General features: G+C 57.7%; 1 protein-coding gene across 2 annotated transcripts; it reads left to right on the forward strand.

Moving 5' to 3' along the window:
- On the forward strand, positions 1 to 19,034 carry LOC119091105 (phosphatidylinositol 3,4,5-trisphosphate 3-phosphatase and dual-specificity protein phosphatase PTEN). Of its 2 annotated transcripts, XM_037213802.1 has the most exons (11): positions 105 to 233; positions 2,472 to 2,648; positions 3,333 to 3,462; positions 7,634 to 7,808; positions 8,728 to 8,835; positions 9,898 to 10,042; positions 10,676 to 11,084; positions 11,518 to 11,544; positions 15,360 to 15,474; positions 16,021 to 16,126; positions 18,073 to 19,034. In XM_037213802.1, exons 2-11 carry the CDS (start codon positions 2,564 to 2,566, stop codon positions 18,099 to 18,101), a joined length of 1,329 nt encoding a protein of 442 aa, XP_037069697.1. In that variant the 5' UTR covers positions 105 to 233; positions 2,472 to 2,563; the 3' UTR covers positions 18,102 to 19,034. The 2 variants fall into 2 exon arrangements, with proteins under 2 accessions (XP_037069699.1, XP_037069697.1); XM_037213804.1 differs by lacking the exons at positions 105 to 233; positions 11,518 to 11,544 and adding an exon at positions 1 to 69.
- The last annotated feature ends 750 nt before the right edge of the window (positions 19,035 to 19,784 follow it).

A 19,784-nucleotide genomic window follows, 5' to 3' on the forward strand; every position in this document is an offset into this window, starting at 1 on the left:
CGTACGTGCCCCCGTTGTTCTTGTTTGTTCCCAACCGATAGTGTTCGCACGTAGCTCTGAAGACGTTAGGTATGTGGTCGCGTTGCGAGCGGGGCGGTGTGCGCCTTACATGGCTGAGGAGATAGTGTCGTGTTATTGGAGCGCCATATGTGCTGCTTGCCACGAGCAGGTTGGCATTGTCTGAGCTGATTGTGATACATGCTATTGCTGCACCGTGTATAGGGTTCGCTGAGGTAGGTAGCTACCGAGGTAGGCGCTTTAGAATTCGCGAGCGCTTCTCGCGGCCGATGTTTGTTTTGCATGTTCGTATACCTATGTTCAATTTGGTGAAATCTGCCTGTGCTGTAAAGCGCTTTGCTTTGATACCTTGCTTTCGGTGAATTTGACAGACTGAATTAATTACTGCCCAAACTGTGAAAATACAGGTGCCAAACATAAACAGGGTAGTGGTGATGCTGCCACAATGTTCTTGGCATGTGTGTGCCATAAATTCGGTGAGCCAGAGTTTGGTGTGCAGTCTCCATCAATTCATTATCAGTCCAGGAAAAAGTGTGATGGATGCCCGCATGACTTTGTGCTAAACCTTCATTTCTCGGGACAATTTTTTGGGTGCTTAAGTCAGGTCACACAAAATTTATCAGAATTGTAATGTATTTTTCTGCATGAAGACCTTTTAAAAGCAGTGTTCCACATTTGTACAGATTTCTGAACTGAAAAGGCCATCTTCATGACCATCCAGAGCAGTTCACAGCTCTGGCCGTCTTGAAACCTAAACTCTTCAAGTTTCTAAGCTATACACCCTCAAAGATGTGCAGACTTTCAGAGGGACTCTTTGAAGGTCACCCAGGCAACCACAATACCATAAAAATACCATTCAAAGCCTGTGATTATATTGGCCATGTGGTAGTTGAGGCCAAGTAAAATATAATTGTTGAGTCATTCATATCTTGTACTTGTGAGCACAACTTTCAGATAAAGTGGTAGTCAATTGGCTCCCAGTCAGTGTTGTGCAAGTTATGATGGTGTAATCACACAATGAAGTGTTAAGGAGCATATTTACTTTGCACAGAAATAGTGCTGTCTAGAGCATCCTTTTCCACTTAAAAGTGTACCAATAGCTATAAGTGAGCTTATTTTATCATATCTGATGCTGCTCTAACATCTTCAGATGTGGAACATTCTCTTTAAGGCTACTTTCCTTGAAACTACTTGTACATCATAGTTCCTTGAGACACTGCTCTCCATGCACTGAAATTGCTGTTGACTTTGCACCAAGTCTGAGCTCTCAGAGGTATGGCATACATGTACTGAATTATTTCCAGGATTTCACTGCTATGTTGGAGATGCTTAGAGGAATGTTTATTTTTACAGCCCTTTTTCAGCACATGGAGAGCCACCATTTTATGGCATCAGAATGTTGTAATGGTGTGTTAATGCAAAATACCCATAACATATGTTTGAAGACAAACATGGGTTATAATTTTGGTAAATTTTAGCCTGAACTGAGTTCAAGGTGCATGTGCACCAAGATCAGCATATCAGTGTCACTCGCACAGTATACTGATTTTTCTCAGACTGGACTGCTGTTTGTACTTGTATTGCTGTGTGAAATGTAATGACATCTAGTTATTTATGTCTCACCTGAGTATTTCTCTGACTGGTATTTTGGCCTAGTGACACATTCAAAGTAGTTTAATGTGATGGGCTTTTATGCAGGTATGCATGCCACACTTTCCTAAGGTGTGTGGCATGCAAGGTAAGGAACTGGTTGTGCAGTCTTTGTTCATGTTCAGTATAGATTTGAAAAAAGGCTAGAATATTATTGGATCCAACACTCCAATAATCACTGGAATCTCAGAAACTGCCTGCTCCCACTTCTGGAATCCAGACAGATGGAACCCAGCACATATTGTCATTCAAACCCAAAAGGCTGTGGCTGCATGACCCATAACAGCTGATATGTCCTAAACCTACCCCCCAAAGGCTGTGCTTAGGGGCAGTTGGTATGCGGTGCCTGTGGTTGTGATGTCTGACACTATTTGGTTAGCAAATATTGGTACGATCTCTGCGGTCATGACAATGTTGAGCGTTGAAACCTCTGACTAAAAGTCATGCAAAATGATAATGGTGTACTAGAATTAAGTTTATGAGCCTTTTTCAACCACATCACATCCTGCTTGCCTGAAACACTGCCACTTTTGCGGCGCCCTGGGTTTCTAACACTGTTTACTAAGATGATGACACAATGCAAGCACCTACCAGCTTGCGGCACTCCCCTCCCACAGAGCCCAACTTTGCAGATGTATTGCCATATGGAGAGAAAACGTCCTGCAAAGGTACATTTTGCGTGAACATGGAGGGGAATGGTGGAACTTTCTACATATTTAGCTCAAGGCAGTTTTGGTACGTCCAATCTCAGTAACTTGAGCTGAGTCAAGCCAGCCCCGTAGTCAACCTGGCTTCACTCACAGGCTGAGGGCGGCACTGGCAGCTGGCCAGCGTGGACCCGCCACCGAACCTGCCGTGACCTGACCTGGCCTGGCCTGACCTGCTCATCGCCACCATGGCCTCCTCAAACGTGATAAAGACAATGGTGTCAAAGAACAAGAAGAGGTTTGAGGAGGGCAAGTTCAACCTCGATCTATCGTGTATCCTTTGAGGCCGGAGAGCGCCTGACGAGAGGGACGGGTGACATCACCGGAAGGGGTGCCGATAGCTGACCCCAGAGTGCGGTCGTCGCCTTATCTCGGTGCGCCGAGCTTGTGAGCTCGTGGCCCGTACTGCGGCGCTGCCGGGCTCAGGGGTGTAAGTTTGGTGAAGTGCACTGGGGGTCACTTTGTAACGCAGTTTACACCTGCGTGATATGTTGTGAGGCGAAGAAGACCCGGTTGAATGCAAGCTTGTATTTTAATGTGTTGTTGGGTATTTCCCGTAGGATATATGTGGTGCATGTCCCGGCCGGCGCGGTTTGTGTTCGTTACTTAATTTAGCCGTGTTTCCGTCCGTTTGTTCTTCATTTCCCTCCACGTTTATGGGCGTGGCAATAGCGCGACACAAAAATTCTCAAACCGCCACCGGTGAACGTGTTGTCGTTCTCCGTCCATTGATGCCGGCGGCTTTCTTTGGCGACTAAAAATGACTTCCGCGAAAATTAGTACGTAAGACTGTACTAAAATCATCGAAGCATCCCGCGCTGTGGCGAAATCATTAGCATGGAACTTGTAATCCCAAAGCTACGAGAGCGTCGGCCGACACCCGGCCGCGCCGCCACGTGACTATGCCGGCGCGCACCCCCGCCCCGCCGTCGCTCTGCTCCTTGACCGGCGCCGCAGACATCACGCCGCGCATCATCGCCATGGGCTACCCGGCGCAGGACATCGAGAAGCTCTACCGCAACGACGCCCGCACTGTGCTGGAGTTCCTCAATCAACGCCACCCGGGACGGTACAAGCTCTTCAACCTGTGAGTGTGAGCGGCCGCGGCGGCGGTGGTGTGGTGTGTGGCGGTGGTGTGTGGCGGCGGTGTGTGGTGGTGGTGTGTGGCGGTGGCGGTGTGTGCGGTGGTGGTGGGTGTGGAGCGTGGGCTGTGACGAACAGCGACGCCCGGAGAGGGAAGGTGTGCTGGTGTGTGTGTGGGGGGGGGGGGGGGGGGAGGGGAAGACAACAGCGTGTTTGCTCTGTTTCGCCTATTGATTTTGACTAAACTCAGGCCCGCGCTTTGCGTTTCAAGCCGCATTTTGTGACGAATAGATTCGTTTCGTGCCACTTCGTTGTGGAATACGTTACAAAACGCCGAGTTAGTTCGTACGCCCCGATGGGACGTAAGGTCTTCAGACAACACGCTGTGTCGGTTGAAGATCTTTCCACACATTGTCAAGAGTGTTGGAATGGATTTTCGCCTGCGCTCTTGCCTCTTCATGCCCTTGGTGGGCGAGGACAACTAGCGCACGCTGGACGTGAATGAACTTTTTGCGGTCGCTTTCCATTACCACAGGAAAAGGCCGTGCCGTGAAAAGGAATACGGTGCAGAACAACTCGGTATAAGCTGCGATGATATTTCTTGCAAAACCACGTCGGCGGTCTTTTGATTGCAGCCATAATCATATTTCGCATGCAGAGAGCCAGAGGAATACACGCAAGGCAAGATAGCCAGTTGTTACCAGGTAGGGAGCGGGTTGGGCGAGTTGCATGTGAACTGAAAACTTATTGCCCGCTTGGGCGCCCAGGTCGGCCTTCGTCCTTTCCTGACGGTAATCTCTTTCCAGCCACTGATTTCAAGTCATGCAGTTCTCAGCAACGCGAGGCGCCCTTCTTTAAAAGTTATGATGTGTGAATCGCCGGACATTGTCATGCAAGCTGTTTGGGCCGGCGGGATTTTCCTGCAACTTTGCAACGTCGCGACCCCCCCCCCCCCCCCCCCCCCTCTCCACTCGATTAGCACGCGAAGTTGGAGTTTCGTTGTTGCAAAAACGTGAAGAGCATGGGTCGAAACCTCGAAACCTTGCCGAGATCTCGAGGTTGACGCTCCAGCGTTGCAGCGATGTCAGGCTAAATGAGGCTTACGAAGGAGAAAGCGGACAATCGCAAAGACAAAGCCTGTGACGATGTATCTGAATGGCTATGCGCTCTCCTATGGAGGCGCTAGATTCGCTCGTTTTGGTCGTTTTGGAGAAGTGGCTTCAGATCTCGTTAACCACAGCGGACGGAGACGTGAACTCATCTGCACTGCGCAGGCGAATGTACCGACCGCAGTTTGTTAAAGGGTCTCAGAACTGTCCCGCACGATACGTGCGCCAGCGATCAGTTGGAAATAGACCAATATTGGCACCCTTTTCGAAAGCGATCCCGAGTGTCAGACGCTGTGGCGTTAACCGAGGCGATCGGTTCATGACAATAACACGGCGATGTAAGCTTATTTGTTGCTACCGAAGTCCACCCGACATACCTGGATAGTTGGTAATACTTTCGCTGCAGTTATCAAACCTTAAAGCAAAGCAAATTTATGTATGTCACCATTGGTCACACCCACACTTTGCCGCTTTTAAGCAGTTTTTCCGTGTTAGTGCGTTTATTTGACATGAGCGGACCTCCGCTCGTGAAATTCTCAGGACCATTGTCTCTCCAACTTATTCATTTGACCTATTGGGATCGATTGTCCGGTCATTAGTTGCCTCAAACCTGGCTACCTGTCACCTGGCTGGTCATGAGCATAGCTTTTGACATCACCCCATGATGACAGTGGACCACTCGTCACACTTCTCTGCAACGCGCGTCCCGCCCCGGACAAGGACGTGTCCTGGCAAGCCGTGTCCATGGCTGTCCTTGTCGGTCGGACATCCCGTCCGTGTCCGACGCCGTCGGTCTTTTGCAACGCTTCAGGGAGCCCGAGGCCCGCCTTGGGCTTGCCGTGTTGCCGTGGCGACCCGGCTATCGCCCCAACCGCAACGGGATGTCACGGTTTCCTGGCGCGCCGCGGCCGCGCGCAAACGTCCGCGAAAACTGAGTCACGGCGGAAAGCACGCCACCTCCAATTCGTGACGTCACGCGCCCACCGGCCACCGGTGGCCGCCGGCTCCCCTCTCCGGGCGGGATGCCGGCCGGCGACTGCGTGTTGCAGGCGTGCGCCACGTGGGCGGACGTCTTCCGCACGCAGGCAGTGGGGCGATGTCTGCGGCGCGTGGCCCCGCGCGCGCGAACCGGTTCTGGCCGGCAAAACTGAACGGCTACCAGTTCGCGTCGTGCGAGCGTGTGCGTTCGCTAGGGAGCACGTCGGTGAGCTTTAACAAGCGATGATGCGCCGTTACTCTTCCGCGAATACCGCGGCTGTGATGGCACCAGCAGTCGGAGGCGTGCCCGAGTGCCGCCGACGTGTCCGGTGGCATTGTCGCTCGGCTCGGAGACCCCGTCTCGAGCGGGGGGGGGGGGGGGCCTGGTGCGTGTGCTCCTCCGCTACCGTCTCCAACCGGCGCCATTAGGTCACAGCCGTCCGCTGCAGGACGCGCAACAGTGACGTGACGCCGGTGCGAGGCGGGGAGTGTGTGGCCTGACGGCGCCTACTTCGCCGCATCCCAGACCCCATTGCGGCGCCCCCCCCCCCCCCACCCCCAACCGGTGCCACGCTGCCGTACCCACCACTGACCCGAACGCCGTCCCTCCAGCCCTCCTCGGCCCAACTGTCCGCCAATGGCACCTGTCGGCGAAGTTCCTCGCAACACGCTTCCTACCTCCCACGTCAGACCCGTTCTTCATGGGCAAAAAGCTCATTTCCTACTTCGGAGTAAGTCCATTGCTTACCTTTGGCGTCACCGTTCAATCCGTATGACGTGTAAGTCGTCCCTGTTGCCATAGCAACGCATAGGAACGGTCGATGCGCTGTTGACGGTCCTGCGTGGTAAATTAGAGGCCTGGCCTGACCTGGGCCGTGGGATCGACAGTGGTGTCTAGCCATATATATATTTTTAATAACTTAAAGGGAGTGTTCCACATTTGTGTGGGGCTTTGAACTGAATAGCCATATTGAAAATCATTCGCTACAGTTCACAAACCTGTCCTTAAGGCCTAAATCCTTTTGGTTTCTGAACTATATGCTCGCGAAGATTTGCAGACTATTGTGAGTAGACTTTTTCGAAGTCGCTCATGCGTCTATGGCGCCATGATAACGTCACTGAAGTCCTGCTATTCCTATAGTCATACGACGATCAGCGCCAAGAATAACGTAAGTATCGAGTCCCTCATATATGATGTAATGGCCGACAACTGGCTCTCAATCTATGTTGTGCAAGGTACGATGACGCAATCAAACAATGACGCATTGAAGAGCATATTTACTTAGTAGAGAGATGGTGTTGTGTAGAGCAGCCTGTCCATTTAAAAGTACGCCAATAATTATGAAAGCTTATTTATTCGAATCAGATTCGAGTTGCGCAATTCCTGCGCGCCAGATGTTTCTATTGGGTTAAATGGGCTGGTTTTTGTGCCCGTATTTAGAATTAAAGGCGTTCTTCACTGGAGCGTATCTGTGACGACACCAAGCTTGTGTCGTAGGTCGATGAGAAACTGGGCTCTAGTGACCCCAACAGTTGATATTGCGCGTTGTGAGAAACGTCATGACGATATTATTGGCACGGTGCCGCGGCGATGTGGTACATCACGTCACCGGTCCTCGCTAGCTGATGGAAGCGTTCTCATGACTGGACCGTGTTTGCGCACTGCATAGGGTGCGTGACGTCACATGTCTCTGCGTGACGTCAGTGGCGGCCGGCAGGCGTGGGAAGCCGTAGCTCACGACTGAGCGGACTGAGGGGTCTCTTCCGCGGGTGTCATCTGTCTGTCTGCCGACTGCTGGAGCGTGAATGCAACTGGGTTGTTTTCGTCTGCCGTGCCGGCTCTCTGACGTCACGTGTGTCTGCATGATGTCACCTGTTTGTATGACGTCACTTGTCTCCGCCAGGCGCTGCAAGTGTCAATCTGACTGGGCCGTGCTCGGTGGCCGGGCCGACGGACTGACGTCACGAGTCCACGCGTGACGTCACCTGTCTCGCCACCAGGTGCCGAGAGCGACAGAACGACTCGGCCATGTTCGAGGGCCGCGTCGAGTGGGAGCCCACGCGTGACGTCACCTGCCTTGCCACCAGGTGCCGAGAGCGACAGTACGACTCGGCCATGTTCGAGGGCCGCGTCGAATGGGAGCCGTTCGAGGACCACAAGCCGCCCCGCATAGAGCAGATCGCGCCGTTCTGTCGCAAGGTGCACGAGTGGCTGTGCGCGCACCCCGACAACGTGGTCGCCATTCACTGCAAGGCCGGCAAGGTACCGATGGCGGCGGCGGACGGAGGGGGGGGGGGGGGTCTGGTCGCTGGTCTGGGTCTCGGTGCCGGCTTTCTCGATGCGGGTGGTGCTTTCGTTATTTTGGTGACGTGGCAGTATTGGTGCTTGTGGGGGGGGGGGGGGAGGATTGGACAAGGGGGCTGATTCGAAACGGTTGGGACGCTCTGTTAGGTCTGGTCGGTCGATGCGGTCTAGTCGGGTCAGGGTTTTGGTTTTGGTGAAGATGCGCCGGTGGTGTGTCGCAAGGGAGGACGCGCTCCTTTCGTTTTTATTATTCCGGTCCTGCTGATCAGGGAGGATGTGCCCCTGCTATATGTGGGGTGGCATTGCGATGCCGTAGTGGAGAGCAGGCTGTGCAACGGACGCCGCTTTCTCTCAGTTGCTCACACTCTAGTCAAAAACATTGCATGTGGGGAATGTGTCGCCTTTCTCGACAATCAGCGCCCCCGCGCGAAAAAAGAACAGCTGTTGAACCGATCACCATATTGGCTACATAGGCGGGTAGATAACGTATTGATTATTAATTGCTGATGTGTGGTTTTGGCCAGGACCTGACAAGTGACGGTCTGCTGTTACCTGCTGTTGCCAGGGTCGGACTGGAGTGATGATCTGCTGTTACCTGCTGTTGCCAGGGTCGGACTGGAGTGATGATCTGCTGATGATCTGCTGTTACCTGCTGTTGCCAGGGTCGGACTGGAGTGATGATCTGCTGTTACCTGCTGTTGCCAGGGTCGGACTGGAGTGATGATCTGCTGTCACCTGCTGTTGCCAGGGTCGGACTGGAGTGATGATCTGCTGTTACCTGCTGTTGCCAGGGTCGGACTGGAGTGATGGTCTGCTGTTACATGCTGTTGCCAGGGTCGGACTGGAGTGATGATCTGCTGTTACCTGCTGTTGCCAGGGTCGGACTGGAGTGATGATCTGCTGTTACCTGCTGTACTCCGGGCAGTTCGCTACGCCGGCCGAGGTCCTCGCCTACTACGGCGACCAGCGCACCAAAGACGGCAAGGTAGGCTGTCGCGGCCGCCTGGGGCGGCGACTGCGCGTGGTCCCGTGTGGCGCACAGCCCTCCCCTGCGAAGTGACCCCCTTATTCCCATCACTGCAGTCCTATGCGCCTTCGTTGCTTCATGCTGTTGCCATGCGACATCAAGCCACTGGGGGTCGTGCTGCCGCCGTCATCTCGTCTCGAGTCGGTGCGAAGGCCGCGCCGGCTGGGGGGCCGCCCGACCACCGCACACGCCACCACGAGGGGCTTGTGCGCGGGGCAGGGCGCGGCGCCGACGCCGGCCCGATGCGACTCCAGCACTCCCCTCATTGCCACCCCGGTACTGCCCCCATGGCCACCCCAGTACTACCCCCATGGCCACCCCAGCACTGCCCTGCTGCTGCCCCAGCACTGCCTCTACTGCCACCCCAGCACTGCCCTGTTGCCACCCCAGCGCTGCCCCGCTGCCACTGCCCTGCTGCCACCCCAGCACTGCCCCACTGCCATCCCAGCACTGCCCTGCTGCCACCCCAGCGCTGCCCCGCTGCCACTGCCCTGCTGCCACCCCAGCACTGCCCCACTGCCATCCCAGCACTGCCCTGCTGCCACCCCAGCGCTGCCCCGCTGCCACCCCAGCCATGACACCCCTGCTGCCACCCCAGCACTGCCCTGCTGCCACCCCAGCACTGCCCTGCTGTTAACCCAGCACTGCCCTGCTGCCAACCCAGCACTGCCCCGCTGCCACCCCAGCACTGCCCTGCTGCCACCCCGCCACGGCCGGCGCCTTCTATCCCACAGCAGTTTTCTCAGATCGAAAGAACCCAGCCTGCTGGTAATCGTGCACGTCAACACGTGCCGTGATCTTGTGCATCCGGCCGGCGTGTGCACGTCCGCGTTTGGATACTCTCACGGATACGTTTGTCCCGTTTCTTGATGCATCTATCATGCGCGCAGGCTGGGGCCGTAGAGCGCTGGGTAGCTCGCCTCTGTGTCAGCGTCACCCTCGTGCGAGCGATCTGCGGCCTTCCCGGCGCACGAGGGTGACGTGACGCGACCTGTGACGCGCCCGGTGCTCTGTTGGCAGGGCGTGACGATCCCCAGCCAGCGGCGCTACGTCGAGTACTTCCACCGGCTGATGGGCATGGAGCGGCCGGCGTACCGGCCCACAAACCTCTTCCTGCAGGCCATCACGCTGGAGCCCGAGCGGGCGCTGGAGAACATCGTCTCCAGTGAGTGGCGCCGGCCGGCCGGCAGGCGGCGGTGCGTGCGCCGCCGCCTGACGGCCGTGTGATGGGGCGGGACTGGGAGCGGGCGGGTCCGGAGATGTAGCCGGAGCTAGCCCATGTGGTGGGACGGTCCCGTGACCTGGCAGGACCTGTGGCGACCTCGCGCGGCCGATCCCGCTGCCGCGTCAGCTGTAACGCAGCGAGGCGAGCCGTGCGCGACGGGCCGGCACTTCTCGACCTTTAGTAATAATGCACTATTCGGAGGTCAACTTGGGTCAAGACCGCATGAAACCTCATTGAAAAGGCAATGGACTATCCGTCATTGATGATGACCATGTTTATCACTAAATGCGTATTTCATTGACATGTTATATCCCTGAATTACTTACCAACGGATGGTTGGGGCAAAACGCCTGCCGTCCTTGACCTGCTGTCACCCACTCTGCCCTGCCGTCGCCCTGCCCTGCCGTCGCCCGCCCTGGCTGCCCTACCGCCATCCGCCCTGCCCTGCCGTCACCCGCGCTGCCCTATCGTCACCCACCCTGCCCTGCCGTCATCCGCGCTGCCGTCGCCCGCCCTGCGGTCACCGGCTCTGCCCTGCCGCACCAGCCGCTGACCCGTGTCCGCCGTCCTCAGGCGTGCACTTCTCGGTGAAGACGCGCGGTCCGACGCCGGACGCGTCCAACGGCGACGCGCGGCCGGTGCCGTCGCTGCCGCTGCTCGACTCGGAGGCGCGCAAGCAGAAGGAGCACAAGCTGATGAGCTCGCGGCCGGTGGAGCCGGCGCGACGGGCCGGCGACACGTGCCTCCGCATCCCCGTCAACGGAGACCTGCACTTGTGCGGCGACTTCAAGCTGGAGCTGCTCTGCAAGCCCAAGAACAAGCTGAAGCCGAAGGAGAAGCTGTGCTGGCTGTGGCTGAACACGTTCTTCGTGGCCGGGCCGGCGGCGGAGGTGGCGCGGACGGAGCGGACGGAGCGAATGGCGCGGGCCTCCAGCTGTCCGGAGGACGAGAACGGGCCCGGCCAGGCGTACCCCATCGCCAGGTGAGCCCGCGGCCGCGCCGGCGCTGCCGCACCGTTGTTTGGTGCGTGTGTGCGTGCGTGCGCGCGGATGAGTTGCAGGCGTGCCGCGGCTGGTGCCGATGCCGCCTTCATGTCACCTTGTCGACGGGGTAAGTCGCAGCCCGGACGCGCCGCTGCCCCATCGGCCCGGTCGTCGGGCGCACGATGTTGCCAGGTAAGTCATGCGCGCGTCATTGCCGCACAATGGGCCAACCCTGTTTTTCCTGTCGATGCTTTACATACACGTCGAGCCGTCTGGCGGAGTTAGGCGATAATTCTCTAGCCGACGCCTGTCGTACGGCGCCGGCCTGTCTGGTCTCGCGGAGTTTCAGCAGTATTTTTCTAGTTGAAGCCTGGCATCACCGCTGGCCTGCCTGGTCTCGCGGAGTTTCAGCAGTCATTTACCGTTTTGCAGGCGTCCCCAGCTCAAGTCTCGGCATCAGTAAGTGACGCTGGGGTGTCGGCCGGGACACGCGCTTTTATCACCGCTGCACTGTGGCCCCACAAGCCACGCTGCCAGCACGACACGGATGCAGGGACACTGGCACGGAACACTGGCACGAGTGCAGCCGTCGCTGGTGGGGAGGGACTGGGTTGGAGAGGCGTGCGACGGGCTAGGGCAACCGGCCTGTTCTCGGCTCAATGTGAGGACAGCCGTGCATGCTCTGTTGAGTTTGGCATTTTCCCTTGTCGACGTAAGAAAGGCCCGCAGCTCGTGGTTTTCGGCATTGTGTGTCACACGTTTTTATGTTCAGGGAACGACCTTCCATGTGCCAGGGGACACTGGTTAAAGGCGCTGGTTTAGTTGGTGGGTTTATAGGGCGCGTCAGCTACAATGGTTTCTGCGCTGGATAAGGACGTTGTGATGCTGATAGACGATTGACGGTCGACAGAACATTGACGGCACACACCAGGTTGACGGTGGCAGCAACCATATTTAATTGAGCGCCGTCAGTGTAATCGTTACTTATCATTACAACGTTGTTTAGCCAGAACATCCTGGTATATTGAAGGTCGTTGATACAAGATAAGAACTTTGAACACGTTCCGTTCCGTCACGATTCCCTATTGCGGTGCAGTAATGAGTTCGCTGGGTGCCGGTACTGTAGTGGTTAACGCATCTGCTTTATTTATCATCACAACGCGGTGCAACCTATGGTGGTGACAAGGCAGTTCTTCCCTTTTGGTGGCCTTCGAAACGCGTATGTCATTACGCGCCACATTATTCATTACACTTCCATTTTGAGTTCGCAACCTTCTCGCCGCAGACAGACCACAAAGTCGCAAAGCGTTGTACCCCTTGCAATGCGTCGCCCCCCCCCCCCCCCCCCACTAGCACAATCCAGTCAGTAAGAGCGCTTACCGCCCAGCCTCCCCGTGATGGGTCAGGCGGGTTCGGGCCGCTTCGGCGCCGACTGCTTGCGCCTGGCTGGGATGGCCTGCGGCTGATGTCAGCGGCTGGTGTCAGCGGCTGGCGTCAGCGGCTGCTGAGCCGAGCACTGCGGCACGTTAAATGTTCGGCATCGCACTCTGCCGCTGGTCGGGGACTGGACGACTGGATGGTGGGGTCTGGGCTCACACAACACAGGCGCTGCTGCCGTGGGCTTTGATACGATCCAATCTAATCGGTCTGGTCTGGTCTGGTCTGATCTGATCTGACCTGATCTGATCTGACCTGACCTGACCTGACCTGACCTGATCCGTTTTAATTGAAAAACTGTTTTTTAGGTCATGATTTGTTGATCTATCGAGGCACGGTCACGATCGTTATGAGGGTTATAGTTTTGTGGCACGCGTAATCGTTTTTCTGTGGCATGGGTTCTACAACACGTCACGGACTTGACGTGGCCGCATGCACCATGCAGGGACAACATTGCAAAGTGCCTTACCTGCGCAGGGACATCACACCCGAGTTCTGCGCGGGTGCAGGGACATCACAGCGAGTTTTGCACGGGTGCAGGGACATTACACGGAGTCCTGCACTGGTGCAGGGACATAACGCCCGAGTTTTGCACGGGTGCAGGGACATCACACCGAGTTCTGCGTGGGTGCAGGGACATCACACCGAGTCTTGCGCGGGTGAAGGGACATCACAACGAGTCTTGCGCGGGTGCAGGGACGTCATCGCACGTGTCCGGCCCACTGCCTCACAGTGCGCCCTCGCACCGGCCGGCCAGGACTCCGGCGGCGGCCGCCAGGTGGCTCCAGCGACGCCGCACACGCCGCTGTCGCGGCGCCTGGGCCCAGCAATTCGCGGTAGGACAGCAGAAGCTCCTCCCGCTCCGGTAGCATCCTGTGGCGTCACAGATACGCGCCAGTGAAGAACGCCTTTGATTCCAAATGCGGGCAAAATTACAAATGTGGGTAACAAGTGGAGTCAGCTAATGCAGCCCCACGGAAACGTACAGTACGCATGAATGGTGCGGTTGAGTATAATGCGATGGAACAGTTATTGGCAAATTTTGTGGAAAAACAGCATTGTCGATTACACTATAAACATGCAATCGAGACCTGTTCGTTCGCTTGAAGTGCACGACCGCCAGCGGCGCGTCGACCGTTGCCAGGTATTGCTATGACTTGCTTTAAAGAAACCCATTCCCCACTTTGGGGTAAGCCCGGTGAGCCCATATTTTTCTTGTGGTGTCACGGCCCAAGTTCATTCCCCACTTTGGGGTAAGCCCGGTAAGCCCATACTTTTCATGTGGTGTCACGGCCCAAGCCCATTTCCCACTGGGGTTAGCCCGGTAAGCCCATACTTTTATTGTGGTGTCACGGCCCAGGCCCATTCCCTACTCCGCCGAGAGGCGAGGTGTGCTTGTTTACAAGTAAGCCGTCGCTGTTGCCAAGGCAACGCCGATCAACAGTCGGTGCATTGTTGACGGTATTGTATGCCCGGCCAATGGGCAGGTCTCGATCTCATGTGGGTAGTGTGATCGACAAGGATGTCTGGCCACAAAACTAGCCACTGACTGCTCATTCAAATAATGTGCAGCTGTGCCATTCCTGCGCGCCAGATGTCTTCACGGGCTTGAAGTGTTTCTGTGCGTGTTTTCAGTGTGTTTCTGTGCATGTTAACAGTTTCGAGAACAAGTACCAATTGGAGTGCAATTTTTTGAGTTTTTCTTAAAATTCCAAAGCTATGAAATTGAGGAAGTTTCAAATCTAATGAGCCGGCTCTGCTGGTGCCCATATTTGGAACTAAAGGCATTCTTTATTGGCGTGCGACTGAGACGTCACGGGCTGCCACCTGAATGAGCGGAGCTTGGGTCGTAAGTCAGTGAAGAACTGGGCCCAGGTGGACGCGCGCTGCGAGGTCACTGGGGTCATGTGACGTGGCCGCCGCGCGGGTCTGAGGTCACGTGGCGCGATGGCCTGCACGCACCACGGGAACGCTGCTGGTGTTTAGAAGTCGTGTGCCACTTTGCCGTTTGATTCAGTCATCAGTTTTCAATTGAGCTACGATATGTCTGTGATGGGTTTCGATTTTAAAAAACTGCGTGTTACGGACATCCCCCTTGCCAGAATGTTGTCATACTTGTAGTGCTACTTTGCTGTGGAGAGGCGTGCCGAAGGAGTCTTATTTGTAGCATTGCGTTCACGTAGAGAAGCTCGCACACACGGAGATGCGACCTGAACCCATGTTAGAAGCCGCGCTCCACCACCTGCCGCGCGTTTCGCTATCCACACCGGACTGCGGTAACTGAACATGCGGGCGATGGGAGAAGACGCTCTAGGGTCGTTTCGGCAATTTTTTGTTTCGTTTCGCGACGGTTTTCACCAGGCCGGCTGCGTCGAGAATGCAGAATCACCCCCCCCCCCCCATCCCCTCTCCACTCGTCCCTCACAACGGCCACCCGAGGCCCTTCGCCCCCACTCGTGCGTGCTTGCCGTGCATCGGCTGACGTGGCTGACCTCGCCGGAGGTCGGTCAGCCTGCGGCGACGCCAGCTGCACCCGCCGGCGGAGACACAGCGGCCAGCGCCCCTCCCGGCTCCCTGCGAACGTCGCACCGACGCCGGTGCTGGCGAGGCGCGCTGCCGGCTCACGGCTTGCTATTCAGTCCCAGACGTGAGAACGTGCTGAAACTGGTGTGCGAAGCTTTCCTGAAGTGCGCTCCTTCCACGCAGCAGTGCAGAGTTTCGTGGTGACCTTTCGTAGCCCAGGAAAGATTGGCCCATGACGGCCCGGCCCTCGCCCCGCCTGGCCCCCTACACCCGGCACGGCCCGGCTCTGACGCACGCCGCCGCCTCCTCCGCAGCTCCTGCAGCGACGCCCACGTCTTGCCGGGCGTCAGTAACCGGATCACGCTGACGCTGGCCAAGTACGAGCTGGACAAGGGCTGCAAGGACTCCCGCCTGCCCGACTCGTTCAAGGTTCGGGCCTGACCCGCCAGCTGGCTTGGTGCGGGCGGCGACGCGGCGTGGCGCGATAGGCAGCTGGGGTTTGTCTCGATAGGCAGCTGAGGTTTGTCTCGATAGGCAGCTGTGGCTTGCCTGGGTAGGCAGCTGTGTTGAGCCTCGATTGGCATTTGTGGCGTGCCTTGGTGGTAGAGGAAACAGTTTGAATCCAATGCAAGCTGGAAGGCTAGCATACGCATAACAGCGTTTTGTTGAAAAATTGGGTGGTGTTTAAGTGCGTAAATACTGTAGTGTGCTGAGTAATGTGAGTTTGTGGTTCATCGGCACATAAAGTCCGTCGGTGTAAGGTAAGTGTCACGTGACTGCGGGAGTTGGCATTCGAGTGTCGCATGAGTGTGCGAGTTCGTTTCGGTTTGCCACGTCAGTGTGTGAGTTTGATTTGGACTGTCACGTGAGTTTGTGAGTTTGACTTGGAGCGTCACTTGAGCGCATCAGGTGAACGTCAGTTGAAGCGCTGGCCGCGTGCGTTTGAGAACGGCTGGCCCGTCACGTGACCGGCAGATGCACCTGAGCCTGGTGCGGCAGCGCGGCCACGTGACGCCACGGCTGCCACACGCCAGTGGCTCGGACTCGGACAGCGAGGACGACGACGAGGAGGAGTACCCCGGTGAGAGCACGCACCGCATCCCACCGTCCGACCTGACCTGACCTGGCCTGACCTGAACTGACCTGACCTGGCCTTAACTGATCTGACCTGACCTGACCTGACCTGACCTGGGCTGATCAGAGCTGGTCTGTGTTGTGCTGGCTGTCCCACGCTACCCCGGCGTGACCCAGCCGCGCCCAGTTTGACCAGAGATGATCTCGTCCTGAGTTGACGTGCCCTGTCCCAACCCACGTTGGTGTGATGTGAACCCATGTGATTGGGCGCCGCAGCTCAGTTGGCTGAGCGCCACATACGAACGTGTGCGGACGGTCGTGGGTTCGATTCTGGCCGCCGGCCTGGTGTTTCGTCGCCCGTAGCGTAATGAGCGCAACGTATGATCATGCCGTAGAGCCACAGAGGACGGGCACGTCGTGAAAACTCATGTAGCAGCACAGTGTGACTCGACCAGTCGTGTTTTGACTTGTCCTGCCCTGTCGCAGTCTGAGCAGCCAGACTGACCATGTCGCAGTCTGAGCAGCCAGACTGGAGCCGGCCGACCCCGTCCTCCCTCAGCCGATCCTGCGCCACTCTCGGCCGTGCTGACACGCCGCGGCCGGCCGCGCGCTGCCCGACCGGCCGTGGCGCGCCGTCTGGTGGCGGGTGGGGTGGCATGTGGCGCGCCGGCCGCCGCCTGACGCTCGTGCATGTGACGCCGCGCTGCATGCTCGCGCTGCGACGCCGGCCGCTGACGCCGGCGCGCCTGTGCCGGCAGCGCCGCGGCCCCCGGCGGCGCCGCGGCCCGCCGCCGGCCGGGTGACCTGGCGGCGGCCGTCCGCCGGCACGGTCGACCGGCCGCCCGGCTCGCCCGGCTCGCCCAGTTAGCCGCGAACGCACCTGTGTGAGTGAGCTGTGGCGTCGCCCGCGCGGCGGGCCGACCGGAGGGACGGGCGGACAGGCTGTGAAGACGGGAGGACAGGGTGTAGAGACGGGCAGATGGAGTGTAGGGACGGGCGGACGGGGTGTGGCCACGGGAGGACGGGGCGCAGGGACGGGAACACAGGCTGCGAAAACGGGAGGACAGGGTGCAGGGACGGGGAAATAGAGTAGAGGAACGGGAGGACAGGGTGCAGGGACGGGGAAATAGAGTAGAGGAACGGGAGGACAGGGTGCAGGGACGGGAGGACAGGCTGCGAAAACGGGAGGACAGGGTGCAGGGACGGGGAAATAGAGTAGAGGAACGGGAGGATAGGGTGCAGGGACGGGGAAATAGAGTAGAGGAACGGGAGGACGGGTGCAGGGACGGGAGGACCGGCTGCGGGACGGGTAGCCATGCTTGCCTTCGGTCACCACTGGTGAGTTCGTCAGGACTGGAGAAGCTATCCGCTCGCAGCTGGCGTAAGTGGGATGACGACGCGATGTTGCCTTTCTCCGCTGTACTGTTCGACCGTGGTGTCACGCCCTCTCTAGCTGTGGACGGCGTGCCTGCTGAGCGTGCATGAGGTCCATTCTCCGTCTGGTCTCGGCCTCGTGCGTGTTGCGACGTGCCTGCGGTCCCTGCCTGAGCGTGACCGGTGGCGGGTAGTCGAGCAGACCAGGCAGGACGCATGCTTCCCAGCGCTTGCCACGCACGCCGCCGCGGACCTATGTCAGGGACGTCGTTTGGTGTCGGCACGTCACGCTTCACATTGTCAGAATCCTTTCCGTCCGTGAACGGCCGTAGCAGCTGACGCGCCCTACAGTGACGCGAGGTCCCTGCGTTCTCGAGCCCCGCCGCCGCCGGCATGCAGCGACCACGGCACGGATGTCGGCCGACCTGACTACCGGTGACGTCACGCGTGTGATTCTGCCAGCACCAGTGGCGTCACGCGTGTGATTCTGCCAGCACCAGTGACGTCACGCGTGTGATTATGCCATCCAGCCGGCTCCGTCCCCACCGGTAACCGTGTGCTGTTCGTCCTTGTTGGCAGACAGTGGCAAGGAGACAACCCACCTGTGACGACGCCGGCGTGGGGCGCCAGAGTACAAAGAAGACAGGGCCGACCGCCGGCGCGACGGCTTGTGGCGCGATCGGACCTTGTGGCGGGCGGGACCTTGTGGCGGGATCGGACCTTGTGGCGGGCCGGACCTTGTGGCGGGCCGGACCATGTGGCGAGGTGACCTTGTGGCGGGCCGGATTACTTGGCGGGGTCTGACCTTTTGACCAGGTGACCTTGTGGCGGGATTGGACCTTGTGGCGAGACCGGGTCTTGTGACGGGCGACATTGTGGACAGGGACGTTTTGGTGAGGTGACCTTGTAGTGAGATGACCTGACGAGGTACACCTTGTGTGAGTCCGGACCTTGTGACACCGCCGTCCGGCGCAGCTTTCGGACAAGGTCGGTCGACCTGGCCGAACCTGGCGGCGGCGGACCGCCCTCGGCACGGACCCGACCCGACGCAGTCCGACCTGACCCGACCCGACCCGACCTGACTCGTGTGCCGCGCCGCTCGCGTTGGCGCGGCGACTGTGTGCCTACGTGCCGAACATGTCATACGCGTTGAGAACCCGCAGGCCCTACGTGCCGGACATGTCATAAGCGTTGAGAACCCGCAGGCCCCACGTGCCGGACATGTCATACACGTTGAGAACCCGCAGGCCCTACGTGCCGAACATGTCATACGCGTTGAGAACCCGCAGGCCCTACGTGCCGGACATGTCATACACGTTGAGAACCCGCAGGCCCTACGTGCCGGACATGTCATACGCGTTGAGAACCCGCAGGCGTCGCGCCCGGCCACGGGAGTGCCGCTGAGCAGTTGTTTAAGACACAACGGAGCCGCCATGTTCTCGCGATTTTAATCCATGTTCTGCACTGGTTCAGTCCACTTGTGGTGGCTTTGTATGGTGAGCATCTGGTGTATTTTTTCGTGCAGAATATGAGTGGACAATCACCGAGCCTCTCTTGTATGGGATCAGGCGGAGCCCCCCAGCTACCCGGAAGCCAGCAGTCAGTGGCGACGGATCCGCGCTGGTGCTGATTGCGTAGTACGTGTGCGGCGACGGCTGGTGGTGATCGGCGTAATCTTGCGTCACACGTTGCGCAGTTATGTAACGCGCCTCCGCCTCAGGTGCCCACTCAAAAGCGATCTTGAACGCAAGCAATGCTGTTTTGAGACGCGTTACGGCAGCGCTGGTGGCAGCTCGAGCTGCACCTGGGCTCGAGGCGCACGCTCGAGCGTAACGCTCAGCCTTACCTGACCTCGCTGGTCACGCAGGGACCTTATACACGGTTGCCTCTCTCGGGCCCCGACCCCGCACTACGTCACTCGGAACGATCGTTTTTGTTCTTTCGTGACTTCTAGAGACCTGATATTTGACCTAAGGTTAAAAATTGGCTGCATAGTCTTAATTATTTGACGGGACCTTCAAAACGGCATCTTTGCTGTCCTCATGAGGCGTTCGGAAGCTCGTGATCTCAGGGGGAAGTAATCTTTCTCTCCCCCCCCCCCCTCCCCGGCCGAGCGCAGTTGTCTGGGACCCCCAACCTGATGCAGGTTAAGATCTAAACCCCTCTAGTTTCTGAGCTACATGCCAATGAAGATGTGAAGACTAATTCGGGAGACTTTCAAGGTCATCCAAGCATCTGTACGTCATAATAACGTCAAGCAAATCTTGCCATTCCATAGGTCATGCAGCGAT

The sequence above is a fragment of the Pollicipes pollicipes genome, unplaced genomic scaffold, assembly GCF_011947565.3.
Source record: "Pollicipes pollicipes isolate AB1234 unplaced genomic scaffold, Ppol_2.1 Scaffold_1600;HRSCAF=1878_pilon_pilon_pilon, whole genome shotgun sequence".
Lineage (NCBI taxonomy): Eukaryota > Metazoa > Arthropoda > Thecostraca > Pollicipedomorpha > Pollicipedidae > Pollicipes > Pollicipes pollicipes.

Bases quoted from the DNA above. Each gene is read 5' to 3' on its own strand.
- LOC119091105 (XM_037213802.1), top strand. From the start codon at position 2,564: ATGGCCTCCTCAAACGTGATAAAGACAATGGTGTCAAAGAACAAGAAG. The intron at 3,463-7,633 runs GTGAGTGTGAGC...CCTTGCCACCAG, and splicing joins CGGTACAAGCTCTTCAACCT to GTGCCGAGAGCGACAGTACG. The intron at 11,545-15,359 runs GTAAGTGACGCT...CCTCCTCCGCAG, and splicing joins CAGCTCAAGTCTCGGCATCA to CTCCTGCAGCGACGCCCACG.